General features: G+C 41.0%; 1 protein-coding gene across 1 annotated transcript; it reads left to right on the forward strand.

Moving 5' to 3' along the window:
- The first annotated feature begins 756 nt into the window (after window positions 1-756).
- fzd1 (frizzled class receptor 1) lies at window positions 757-2,858 on the forward strand. Its single transcript, XM_008290503.1, has one exon. The coding sequence runs from the start codon at window positions 1,069-1,071 to the stop codon at window positions 2,722-2,724; it is 1,656 nt and encodes a 551-aa protein (XP_008288725.1). The 5' UTR covers window positions 757-1,068; the 3' UTR covers window positions 2,725-2,858.
- Window positions 2,859-13,827: the final 10,969 nt, after the last annotated feature.

A 13,827-nucleotide genomic window follows, 5' to 3' on the forward strand; every position in this document is an offset into this window, starting at 1 on the left:
GAGAGAGAGAGAGAGAGAGAGAGAGAGAGAGAGAGAGAGAGGACAAGACTTGTAACGTTAGTCAAGGTGACACAAGTATGTACAGGAAGTGTGTCAGTGCTGATGCAGTTTTAGCTGAACCTCATTGTCCCTTCAGTGGGACACTGACAGAGCTGATAATAGATTATGGAAAAAGTTCCAAATAAATAAGAGGAATCTTTTCAGTGATTTTTTTCTGTAAGGTTTCAATTTAGGTTCAGACAATATATTTATATTGTTGTATTCAGTGCTTCAGTGCAGGCTTTTTTTTTATTTTTTTTTTTTACTTATATATATTTATTTTTTTTCAATATTTAAAATTGTAAATGAACCATTTTTATTTTCATCTCACAACTATCGCAAATGAATTATTCTCACTATGTAGCGATTGATTAAAATGTAAAAGTTAATAGCGTTTATTTCCTCTTATAAGAAAGCCAGCATAAAAGCATTGTTATAAAATCAAATACAACACAAATTAAATAAAGCCAAACAAGTCACACACAAAAACAAAAATAAATAAATAAAAGAAAAAAAACCAAACAAATAAAAAACCGAATTATTTTAAATAAACACCTAGATATCTTGCTAGTATTTTTTTTTCTAAGTCGTAAGCCGTTGCACTGTAGACTTTAATTTTGAAAGTTTTGTCCGGATGTCCCGCTGAAGGCCGGGCAGCTTGGCTGAGCCTGACTAGTGAGGGAGCGCAGAACAGGTTTGAACGGCAGACTGACGCTGAGCTGAACACACCGAGCACTGGAGCAGCTCCCGTTCTGGAGGAATACGGTTTGGGCTTTTTTTTTGTAGATTTCAACCGAGGAGTCCGAGTTTGAGATTAAGAACTATGGATTTCTTTTCACACTGTTTTACCGGCGCGACGCAGTGAGGAGCCGCGGGGAGGGAACAGAGGAATCCCGCTGGAAGAAGCTGCTTCTATCTGGCAAAGAAACGCCAACAAAGAGCCTTCAGGGAAGTAGCTGCTGCCTGCTGAGGCAGCGCAAGTTAGTTGAGCAACAAACACAAAGTACGGCAGCGGATAAAGCGGCCACCATGGCGCACCGCGCACTCGTTCGTACGGGTTTGACTTTGTTGTTTTTCCTTCTCTTCCTAAACGTGGGGATTTTTCGTGTAAACGGGCAGTACGGCGGCGGTGACCGAGGAATGTCTATACCGGAGCACGGCTTTTGCCAGCCCATTTCCATCCCGCTGTGCACGGACATCGCTTACAATGAAACCATCATGCCCAACCTGCTGGGCCACACCAACCAGGAGGACGCGGGGCTGGAGGTGCACCAGTTCTACCCGCTGGTCAAAGTGCAGTGCTCCCCGGATTTAAAGTTCTTCCTCTGCTCCATGTACGCGCCCGTGTGCACGGTGCTGGAGCAGGCGCTGCCCCCGTGTCGCTCCCTGTGCGAGCGCGCAAGGCAGGGCTGCGAGGCGCTCATGAACAAGTTCGGCTTCCAGTGGCCCGACAGCCTGGCCTGCGAGACGTTCCCGGTGCACGGCGCCGGGGAGCTGTGTGTGGGCCAGAACATGACGGACCGCACCGAGGTGGACAGCCGCAGCCCCTACCCCACCGAGCGCACCCTGCCCGACCCCGGTCACTTCAGGTGCCCGGCGTCGCTTCGGGTGCCTCCGTACCTCAACTACCGCTTCCTCGGCCAGGAGAACTGCGGCGCTCCGTGTGAGCCCAAGAGATCGCACGGGATGATGTACTTCAGCGAGGAGGAGCTGAAATTCGCCAGGATATGGATCGGCATCTGGTCGGTGTTGTGCTGCGCTTCCACCTTGTTCACGGTGCTGACCTACTTGGTGGACATGAAGCGCTTCAGCTACCCAGAGCGGCCCATTGTCTTCCTCTCCGGCTGCTACACCATGGTGTCCATCGCCTACATTGCTGGATTTTTACTGGAGGACAAGGTGGTGTGCAATGACAGGTTTGACAACGACATCAGGACTGTGGTGCAGGGCACCAAGAAGGAAGGCTGCACCATCCTCTTCATGATGCTCTACTTCTTCAGCATGGCCAGCTCCATCTGGTGGGTCATCTTGGCTCTCACCTGGTTCCTGGCAGCAGGGATGAAGTGGGGCCATGAGGCCATTGAGGCCAACTCTCAGTACTTCCACCTGGCAGCCTGGGCCGTCCCCGCCATCAAGACCATCACCATCCTGGCAGTGGGGCAGGTGGACGGGGACGTGTTGAGTGGGGTTTGCTTCGTGGGCATCAACAGCGTGGATGCCCTGCGGGGCTTTGTCTTGGCGCCACTGTTTGTCTACCTATTCATCGGCACCTCCTTCCTCTTGGCAGGCTTTGTGTCCCTGTTTCGAATTCGAACCATCATGAAGCACGATGGCACCAAGACGGAGAAGCTGGAGAAGCTGATGGTGCGGATAGGGATCTTCAGCGTGCTCTACACTGTGCCAGCCACCATCGTCATCGCCTGCTACTTCTACGAGCAGGCCTTCAGAGAGCAGTGGGAGAGGACGTGGATCAGCCAGACGTGTAAGACGTACGCCGTTCCCTGTCCTGCCCAGAACCACCCCAACATGAGCCCAGACTTCACCGTCTTCATGATAAAGTATCTCATGACGCTCATTGTGGGCATTACCTCCGGGTTCTGGATCTGGTCTGGAAAGACCCTCAACTCCTGGAGGAGGTTTTACACAAGACTGGCCAACAGTAAACAGGGTGAGACCACAGTGTAATGGGGTTTAACCTCACTACGCACACAGACTGCTTTGTGACAGACTGAATGATAATCCCCTTTTATTATTTTCTTTTTTTTTCCATTTTTCTCAGACTTTCAGGAGACATTTGCTCTGTTTTTTAATGTACATACACATTTGTGAGATTTTTGTAAGTATATATTTGTATTTAAAGATTTAAAGCATTTTTTTTTCTTTTTTAAAAACACTTTTTTCATACTTTGGACTAAATGGAATTGTACTTATTCATCACAAAGAGCCAGCTGACCATCAAGGATACTGGGGTCATATGACCTGACTTACTGTGGACACCACTGGGAGTATTTCACATCGACTGTGTCTTTGATCAGTGAACTGCCTGTGAGCGCTGGGTCTATTCTAAGCAGAGTCCCGTGAAACCCAAGTGCTTCCTCGTGGCTCCCTCTTATCCTGATTAACCAGCTGTAGTTTGTGTCTGTTGTACAGTCGAGCAGCAGTTGCTCTGGTCTGAAGGAACATGTCAGCAGTCTGGGACAAGAGACGGTGCACAGGTTGTGAATGTGAGTCATTGTGACAGATGGTTGTGGCCTGTAGCTCAGGCACCGACAGTTATAACATTCCTTTCTAAATAAAGCACAGGTAATCATGGAAATGTAAAGGAACATGCCAGTGTTTTTGCATATGTGTTACAGTACTCCATACTCTCAGGCAGTACTGAAGGGGTTTTTTTTTTTTTTTTTGCTTTTCCTACATTCCTGGAAACACTCTTGTTTTTATTGAACTGCAGTTTGTGTCTGTAGGCTGAGTTCTAATTCTGCATCATGACTGTACTTAATCTTGTTAGAGTTATGTTATTGTTGCATGCTAATTCAGATGTATTTGCAGACCTGCTCGCTACGTTATGACAACAATAATAGCACAACTTTGACTGAAGTGAAAGCAGATAAGATGTTCACTCTGCAGTGAAATCAACCCGGGGGCTGCCTGGTGGCAAAGACTCACATGAAAAATATTAAATACTATGTATTTAGTAGCATGGTTTTAAAACGGTCATCTGTAATGCCAGTTATGTGTTCTACATGGACCTAAACATGCAGAAATACCAGTATGTTCCTTTACAACAGAGATTCAAAGCTGCATTAACGTGGTCTGTAATTGATAAAATGCCAGTTCGTTAAAACAACAGGCTGCGAAGCTGCAAGTCCAGCAGAAGGCCTCTGTGCGTGTCGAAGCACATTTTAAATGTAAACCATTTTATGCATACAGCGCTGTATAAAATCATTGGGCACCCTCTGAGGCTTTATAATGTATTTTTCCACACAATAATCTTAAAAATCTTCTTACATGCTCTACTTTATACCAAATTAATTAGAAGAACAGATTTTCTTGTATTTAAGGCATTTTTTCAGCGGATAACTATATGCAGTAAGCCTGAGCCTGACCACTGTCGAGTAATCAGTCAGACATTTGAAGGAAAATTATTCAGATCCTTTAATGTTGATGTGAATTACGTTTTTGGTTGTTGTTAGGTTTCTTGTTTTTGTTTTTTTGTTGTTTTTTTTTTTTAGCAAAAAATGACAAAATCTGCAAACGTGAGGGTTTGATACTTTGTTGGTCATTTGATAGATAAACTTGAAATGACCAACAAATGTTCTGTGGGGAATTCTGATGGACTCATATGGGGGAAAAATATGAATCAGTAATAATTGAGAAAATAATCTGCAGATTAATTGATAATGGAACAACTTATGTAAAATAAATAGTGTGTCCATGAAAAATGTACAATCAAACATTGATATTTAGTGCTGCTCAGATCCTATGCTTTGGTTCTGAATACAGGATGATTGTGGTTGCAATTAGCAGCAAAAGCTAAGAACTAGTCTCAGTAGAATTATGAGTGTTTCAGTGTCGGAAAAACATGAAAATATTGTGGAATGCAAGGCTTATCGACGGCTTTGGGTTCAAGGTAGTTCAGGTTTCAAAAGAAAATAAATCATCGTACTCCCTTTTATCTAAAGGTGCGCAAGAGAGACTTTGAGGTGAGGTCACATTCTTAAATACTGAACAGCATATTGTTTGATTCTGGTTATCAAAAAAAAAAACCTTAAAAACACAAAAAATACAAGGGATTGAAATTTGGATACAAGTGTTTAAATATCATATCTTTCAATATGTGGAACCTTTAAATTGTCCTAAAGCGTAAGGGTGTCCCAACCAAAGTATGGCGCTGTACATGTATCTACAGTTGATGATGAGAGAGGTTTGTTATGCACATACATATCATAAATATTTGTAACCATTTTTTTCACCTTCTTTACCTGGAGGTTAATTATGCCAGTTGCTGTTGGGAGGGCACTCGGGTTTATCTGCGCAGTAATTGGATCCGAGTGAACATAGCTGCACTGTGGGACTGAAGAGCAGCCGGCAGCTTGCATGTCTTCCACCGCAGGAGAAAGGCAGCCTTATGTTGAAATGCAGAGCTGCTGCTGTCAGTGCGGCTCAGCTCACACACACATTTCACGACTGTGTGTTCTTGTCAAATGCTCTTCCACACGGTGCTTCCGATTCATAATAATCCTTTTATTGTGTTGACGGCTCAACAATAGTCACGGCTTTGAAGTAATGTCCTTTGCATTTGCTATGAAGAGAACCTTTATATTTATAGAAAAAAAATCTTATATATACACTACATTGATTGCTTTATGAGAATAAAAACAATCTCACAATTGCAACTGTCAAACCTTTGTAAAATGTCTTTTTTCCCTTTAAGATGGTAAAGAAACAGAAATCTGCTTGTTCAGATTCCTTCATGTCGTATGTTTGCTCTGAAAAAGTTGCAGGTATTCGTTTTTTCTGTGCATACATGCATTAAAGAAATCTCTTCTTATTATACTTCAGTGTAAGAGGTGGGGGACAAACCCCTCTGTCCTTGTCCCGTGAAAAGATGCATTCAGCTGAGACTAATTTGAGGCTTCAACAGGCCAAAGTTAGCCGAACCCAGTGAGTGTTTTCAGCGGTGATCTTTTCAGCAAAAAAAAAAAAATTCCCCATAGACAGTGTTTCCTTGCTGAGCCGCGGCAGAGAGACAGTAGCATAAATAATGTCTCGAAAGAATGTAGCTTCAGAAGATATCAAGGTGATTTGACGTATTGCTAAACTTTATATTAACTTTGGCTGAACTCTGTACTTTGCAGAGAATGAGGGTTGGATGTTGTCCTCATCTCTTACTCTGAAACTGTGTCACGGAGGGATTGCTTCAAGGCAGGAGGAGAAATTCCAGCACCCACAACTCTTTCATTGTACATATGAACACATGAGAATTGTTTTATGAAACAAAAATAATACTTTGCACTTCAAAAAAAAATTCAAAAAATGTAGTATCAGTTTTTATAGTTTTTATTGAACACTTTTTAAAATTTTACTTTTTTATTTAGACTGGCAGCAGAAGTGAAAAAATTTGAAAAATAACTGTTTACACAAAGTTATAAATGGAAGTAACCTCAGATAAATCCAAGCAAAGTCTAATTGATATAAAAATAAATAAATAAATAAAAGGTTAGCAGCCAAGCAAATAAATAAACAGTAACAAAAGTAACAGGAAAGTTATGCAAAATAAAACTTTTTATTATTTTATGTTCAGAATATTTATGGCTAATGCTGTGCCATGCAAACAGCATATTAATGTTGGTTTAAATAAGGCGGGTTGTAGCAACAAGCTAACTAGAAGTTAGCTGTTAAATCATGTAGTGGATCACATTATTTCCCTCTGAAATGCTACGTTTAAAGTAAGGCATAATGGAAATATTCAGCCTTAACATTATACCTGAATACAGTCCTTTTCCCAGTCTCGTAAATGAGTTTAAATTAGGGGAATTTGAGAAAAATGTGACCCAATAGCCACTTGCTACACACTTTCTTGTCAACGTAGAGATAATTTTCACAAAGCGCTACACGGTTGCTTTTACACCAATGTAGTGAAGATGATTTCTTCATGAAATATAGTGACAAACTCAAGTATCACAAAATGTATCTGCTCAAGCATAAGCACCAAAGTGAATACTTGAGTAAATGTACTTTCCACTGGAGGCCTTTGGTTCTTCATAATGAACCCACAAAAGCTGATATTAATCTTGTCATCTGTGTACAGGGGTAGGACAGCAAACAAGCTGATTTTAATATTTTTATTCACAGGAGAAGGAGGAATATGAAAAATAGCCAGTTCTTGTCATTTACCTTTTCAACGGGTTCAGAGTCAGTCATCTCCTGCAGCCCTGGAATGCAGCCTAATCCCTGCAAGACCTCGTATATAGTCCCACTAATGACTGCGGCTCTTAAAAAAGCTTCTGGCCCTGGTGTGGCGGCCGTGTGTTAATGGGTCAGCTGCCACAGTTATTGTTCCAGGCTGCTCCTCACATCACACTGCTTCCCCCTTTTTATCAGTTACACAGCTTTTACATCCAACACTGCACGGCCCCTTACACTTCTGATGTATGACAACTGTAAAGACTGCCCGTCTAGGTTAGAAAATGGAACACATTTTTGAGAGAGTAATGCTGAAGAGTGACGGTGTTTCTTATGGTGAGTCAGTCAGTGTCTTAATGTATATTACAGGTTTACCACCAGCCTCATTGTATGGCTGCTTGTGGATTTCATGTCCCACATGGACGGTGATGTGAACAGCGAGAGAAAAGCAGAAGATAGGAGAAAAAAAACACTGGAAGGGTCTGCAGTCGTATCTCTAACTAAAGCTGTGGTTGGATCGAGGGCTCGTTGTCCTGCTATACTCACATCTGGTTCCACTGCATGAACTGCTTTTGAATGTACACTATATTGTTTTACATATGTCACGCTTTAAGGGTAGCTGAAGACACAATCAGCCAGCTAGTGTTCTGGCTTCTGCTGCAGAAAGACAAATATTTTCCCAACAGTGTATACTGAAGGCCCGGTTTTTCCCGTTTCACGTTGATGTGGCAACAAGAAAGCTGTTTTTTTTTTTCATTTTCTGTTGTTGTTTTTTACCTTTCACAATCACTACATATTATAATATGATATACACTATATTATATTATATACATTTTATAAAACCAGGACCGACACCATAATCACCATCAGATTGTTTTTTGTAGAATCTGTTTGACCCACAAGATGTTTGTAATAAACAAATGTTGCAAAACATGATCCACATCACAAATCAATATCTTTTTATGTACCAAGTAAATATAGTTTGAGCTTCTATGGGAGACACAAAACCACCAGAGTAGAAAGATGTAGTCAGGAACTGAATGTTGGGGAAAAGTTATGCACATAGAGACAAAAATATATTTTCTAAAATCCTCATGGCAGTGACATACTTAACCCTGATGGAAACTTGCTTGAAGTGTAGTTAAGGGTTGTGGTGCTCATCCTGGGTCTGTTGTGTAAAGCTTGTGTAGAGTACAGGTTTGTATAGTTTAAAACTGAATTTATTCCAGCTGTCTCTCCCATGATCGTCTCCTGTCATTTTCTTGAAAGACTGAGCAGATAATTTATGGAATATAGCAAAAAAAAAACAAAAAAAAACTTCTTGGCTCAGGTCAGGTTTAAATCTCAAATCTGGACCTGGCTGAGCTCTTACTGTTAGGCCCATGCAGAACTTAAGCGATAGAATGTCAGACTGATTGTTCTGTTTCTGCCTTTGTTGCTGTGGGCCTTTCTAGACCTGCATGTCGTCTTCGATGAGGATCACCCCAGGGTGCACTTTATGAGGAATGCCAGACTAATTGTCTGTGTCACCGTCCACCTTAAATAGCCACATTAAGATGCGTTAGTACCAGTCCTGCAAGTTTTTCCTTCCCGAGGCCAACTTGGAAAGCATTGCTATTCCCAGAAAGATGTGTACTGCTGCTGTACTACTGCTGCCACGTGTTTCTGTTTTCACCTGATTTGACTCCACCACTAGACATGCATGAAGCTAAAAGGGGAGAAAAGAAAGATCCTGTCATTTCCCAGAAGACATCCTTGTCTGAGCCTGCCTCTGTGTGCACAGATGTCCATGTCTGTCGTTGCCTTGTGCAGCCAGAAATTAAATAATAGACGTTTCGTGAGTAAATTATCTACACATAAACTGAGCATGGTATTTAAACACAAACATCCTGAGTCAGGGTAATGTTGTACTGCAGCTTAGCCCTAAATATTTAAAGGTAAAGTCAGTGATTCTGATCCAGTACAGTTTTAGTCAAATTCAGTGAATATCTCCTCACAGACTGCTGGTTTGTCTGTGTGTTGAAAAAAAAAAAAAGAGATCCACTCAACATTAATCCAGTGCATCCTGTGCATGTCTGAGCTTGTGCAAAGGACAGGGAGGTGGAGGGGGAGATGGGGGGAAATGGGCAGAGAGAGCAAGAAGAGTGACAAACAAACAACTGGCTAAATAACAGAGTTGGCTTTAAAGATGAATGATTTCCTACAAAATCAAACATGTTGTGTTTTTCTTTACTTCCAGGAAACTAGTGGTTTTAGTTCACTGAAATGTGATATGAAAATCAATTTACTTGGTAATTTATCACAATGTCTGCTTTTATGAGTTAAGTTTCGTAGTTAAACGGTGCAAACAGCTCTGAAGAGGGAGTCCTAACAATAACAGCTTTATTTAGGAGTGCAAGAAGTGTGCAGTTATAAAAAAAAGGAAAAGCACAGGCCAAAGAAAAAATCCTTCAAAATCACAAACAATTCATCACAAGCACATGATAAGTACATTTGAAAACAAAACAAAAAACAGTGTAAAGTATTGTTACAACTAGTTATGATATATTTTTTCACATTATGAATTCAGTAGGATTCTTCCTCACTGTATTAATACCAACATATCTTATGTTGTAAGTTAAAGGTTAAGAGTGCTCTGTAAGGTCGGCATCAATGTGAAATATATGTCATTTGTAGTAAATGGGGAGAACAGACCAATACTAGCACACTAACACGGATAGGATCCTGAAGAGATTTTGATATATTTCTATTTATTTTCATGCAAGTAGCCAGTATCCTCTGTTTGGCTTTCTTGACTTACATTTAGACACCGATTTGTATGTGAAAGAGAATTTTTGAATTTAATGTGGGAACAGGGTGGAATGTCCTGTAAATAAGAACACCAGTCCTCAGGTAAATGGACCTCCTTGGGGTTTTTTTTTTTTTTCAGAGATTTCTATTTTACTCCTCATTGTTGAATCTCAATCCGCCTCAAGGTCAGCCGTGTGTTTCGGCAGCTCTGCTCTTACAGCAGCAGCATCCCACCAAATGAGCTGGCACCATGCTGCCTGACACTGTGAACTCCACCTGCACATCTCCACCTGTGGATGACTGATGTGCTGTTTTATATACTTCTTAGGCTGTTTCTCACTCATACACCCACGAATGTCACTGCCTATGCTGCACAAGTCAGATCACTGCCTTTCACTTGTTCCCTTTATTATCTCTCTCTCTTTTTTTTTTTTTTCCTTCCCCAGCTGTTGGTTCCACACACTGAAAGACAACGGCTGCATGCATGTGTTCACATATCATTTGCATTACAATTTAGATAAGGTCTGCTGAATCTCTAAACCTATACGTGGCCCTGATTCTGTGCTGATGCCAGTGTTGAGATTACAACACAGCGGGAGCAGAGGGAGGCTCTGCATTTCTCCCGCAGGAGTTGTTGTCAATTCTTTAGCATGAATCATAATGAAGGTTTGTGATAGTGTGTGACGGAGTTATCAAAGATCGCACTGTTAAGCTGCTCTCTTGAGAGAAAGAAAGGCGACGGCTCCAAACGCTATGTCAATCACAGGGGCACTGTGTCTTGGGAGATGGAGGGGGGGGTGTGGTATGATTATCTTTCACAGCTCCCATCCATATCTCTACCTCATCTGCCCAATCTTCTCTCTCTCTGTTGCCTTTTTCGACATAAAACCACAGAATTCACAAATCCACAATTAATAAAAATTCTTGCGCTACTGTCATGAAAGCACAACACTATACTACACGATACTTCGCTGTCTCTGATACAAACAGGGCACTAGGGGGTTGTCCACTAATCGCAAGGTTGCCGGTTTGATCCCCTCCACAGCTGAAGTGTCCTTGGGCAAGACAATGAACCTTCTGTCACCATCAGTGTGTAAATATGTGTGTGAATGGATGAATGAGAAACACACTGTAAAGCGCTTTGAGTACCACTGAGGTAGAGAGGAGCTATGTAAGTGCAGACCATTTACCATTTGATTGAACTGCCCACGGGTGTTTTCAGACAGATCTGCAAACCTGCAGGATGATGTTGACTGTTTAATTTGTCCGCAATAAAAAGAAAGAAAACATTATCAAAAGAAGCACAGTTATTAAAATAGGCCGTAGAATTATGTGCTACAAAGACCACATTATGTTTTGTCAGCTCTGGTCAGTGAGGGATTAACCACTAAGAAAAACTTTTTATAAACAAGTTGCAAAGCGGTTAAAGAGAATGCCATTTGAAAATATAGAGGTGTATTTGTGCCACTGGGAAAAAAATAGTGCTGTGCTAATCCTGTTCTGTACGAAAAAAATGTAAACTTTTTTGATGAGATTTAAAAAAGAAAAAGATCAAGGACACCAAGTGTGGACAGCAAACAATGGACTATTATTATTATTTTTATTGGATTAGGTTCAAACTGGATAACCGGAAAAATCATTCTAAAAGACTAGGTCCCTTTACCTGAAACTGAGGTCATGTAAACAATCCACAAGTGAAGACTAAACATAACTGAGCTTACAAAAGGAAGATGTATTTAGGTGAGAGGCGAGCCCACACACACTAGCAAGGGGCCACAAGTAAGAACTTAACTCTACATTAACCATGTTGTAATCAAAGATTTAAATAAGGATTTTCAGACTGTCAAACAAAATGTCAAAAACAACAAAAGTCTCAAAATATTTGTAATTAACTACAATCCTCAGACTCACCACCGGCACATGCAGGACAAATACAGTATGTTAGCTATGTTGTCAATAAGAGAAAGCCACGACCGTCCAACCAGACAGATGTAAACATATGATCTGGATTCATGGAACGTGAAGTGTTAAACAGCAGGGCTGACATGCTGAATGAGTGGTGGGTCAGTCTGAAACAACATGCCTCATTATTAGCTACAACCTCATTTTGAGCATTCTTGGTCAGTAATAAATAATACATAAGCCTGGTTAGGTTCTACATGATCTAATGTATCCCTGCATTCCACTGTTTGGTTCAATGTTTCCAGCTCTCGGTTACTAGTTAGACAGATATATGGCTGCTAACCTTTTCCGCATTAATCATGACACAAGGCAAGCTTACAATCAGCATGTAACAGAAAGGACAAGAATAGTTGAACATTATTTTGTTTCATTGTGCTGCATTGTCACTGAAGACAGAAATACACAACTGAACGGCATTACATTTGCATTCTGATGTGACAGTCTGATCACCAGCCATGAATGTAGTGAATGTAGCAATGGGCAGAGGTCATTGAGCCAGAAGTGGTGCACAACTGGCATCTTCTCATCTCCATGCTGCTGTTTCAAAAATGCCAAGTACTTTAAAAACCAATGTAAAGCACAAATGTGACCAAGGGTAGAAAAAAAAAAATCTAACAGTCAAGTTAAATAGATTGCTAGACAGAACTAGGGCACGACATTTTAAAATACCAATGGTTTCTTTTCATTGATGCAGTCAAACTCAACCTTCAGAGAATTTAAAGAAATGCATATATTAAATTACTAGTTAGTTTTTATTGACTTGCTACCTGAGTTTTCTCTCAAACATTGCATTATTGTTATTGTGTTAGCTCGTGATTGTGGTTCTGTGACTTTAGCGTAGGTATGGAAGTCAGCACGCTAAGTGCTTGGTATGCATGCGGCAAATGCGTCATGTTCACTTGATACAAACTTTGGCAGATTAATTGTACTCAACACACATTTGTTTGTAGGTTTTTACAGTTTAGCTGAATACTGTAGCTAGTACCTGTTCTTTCTGCATTACAGAGGGAGCTTCATGGCAGATACAGATCCTACTGCCTCCAGTGCTCAAACCCATCCTTGTACAGTGGATTCTTTATAACACAGATTTATGGAGTTCAACTGAGGGGCAAACAGTGAAGAGCCCATTGTGTTTCTACTTTTTCTTTTACAGCATACTCCACCTTCTTCTTTTTTATTTTACTGCCACTGAGGTCTATTGCAGCCCCTGCAACAGTACAGTGAAAAGTTGTGAAATTTGACACACTGGCTAGAGGCGGTTCGCTGATTAATTTTTCCAAGTCTTGGGTCTGCACGTTCAGCACTGTAGTAGGTCAAAGTTGGAGATGCATTTATGTCCATGCAGATTACAACATAAGTGAGTTCACCCTTGCACAAAATCACTTCAGTATCAAATGAATCAAAACTGCATCACTCCCCAATAATTACATTATTTCTAAGTTGACAGAGCAATTAACTGTGATTTTCATTTGACCGAACTACATAGATATTGTTATAAAATGACCTTGAACACCAGATCTTTTGCAGTATCTACTATCAGTGGAAATCAGAGTTTCTGTGACAGTTCAGACAAGTTGAAGTACAATACATAACATCAACCCCTTCAGACAGCATCCAAGAAAAAAACACTTGTTTTTTTTGCATGCAAATACCTGATTAAAGTCTGCTAAAGAACATGAAAACAAGCCAGATCAATATTAGGAGCACATTCTTTGGTCAAATGATGGTCAGGATAAATTTGTTTGGCTCAGATGGGGTCCAGCATGTCTGGTATAAACCTTGACCCAGAACTGCCACAGACTGCCACAGACCTGACATTAAAACATGGAGGGTCTCGTGTGATGCTATGGGCCAGCATGAGTTCAAAAGGTGCTTGTGAAAGGGCATTTATAGATAATACTATGAATGCTTGTGGATATACCTGAACACTTGCTTACAATATGACTCCCAGTCTCCAGGAAATATAAAGAAAGAGAATAATACATATTATACAGAGAAGAAAAAAAAGAGACAAAGTATGAGCTGACCAAGTGTGTCACCTGACTAGAATCCAATAGAACACCCCTGGGTGAGAAAGGTAAAGCAATAGAATACCTCCAGCGAAGACACTGGTCTGACAGATTGACTATG

The sequence above is a fragment of the Stegastes partitus genome, unplaced genomic scaffold (assembly GCF_000690725.1).
Source record: "Stegastes partitus isolate 25-593 unplaced genomic scaffold, Stegastes_partitus-1.0.2 Scaffold677, whole genome shotgun sequence".
Taxonomy (NCBI): Eukaryota; Metazoa; Chordata; class Actinopteri; family Pomacentridae; genus Stegastes; species Stegastes partitus.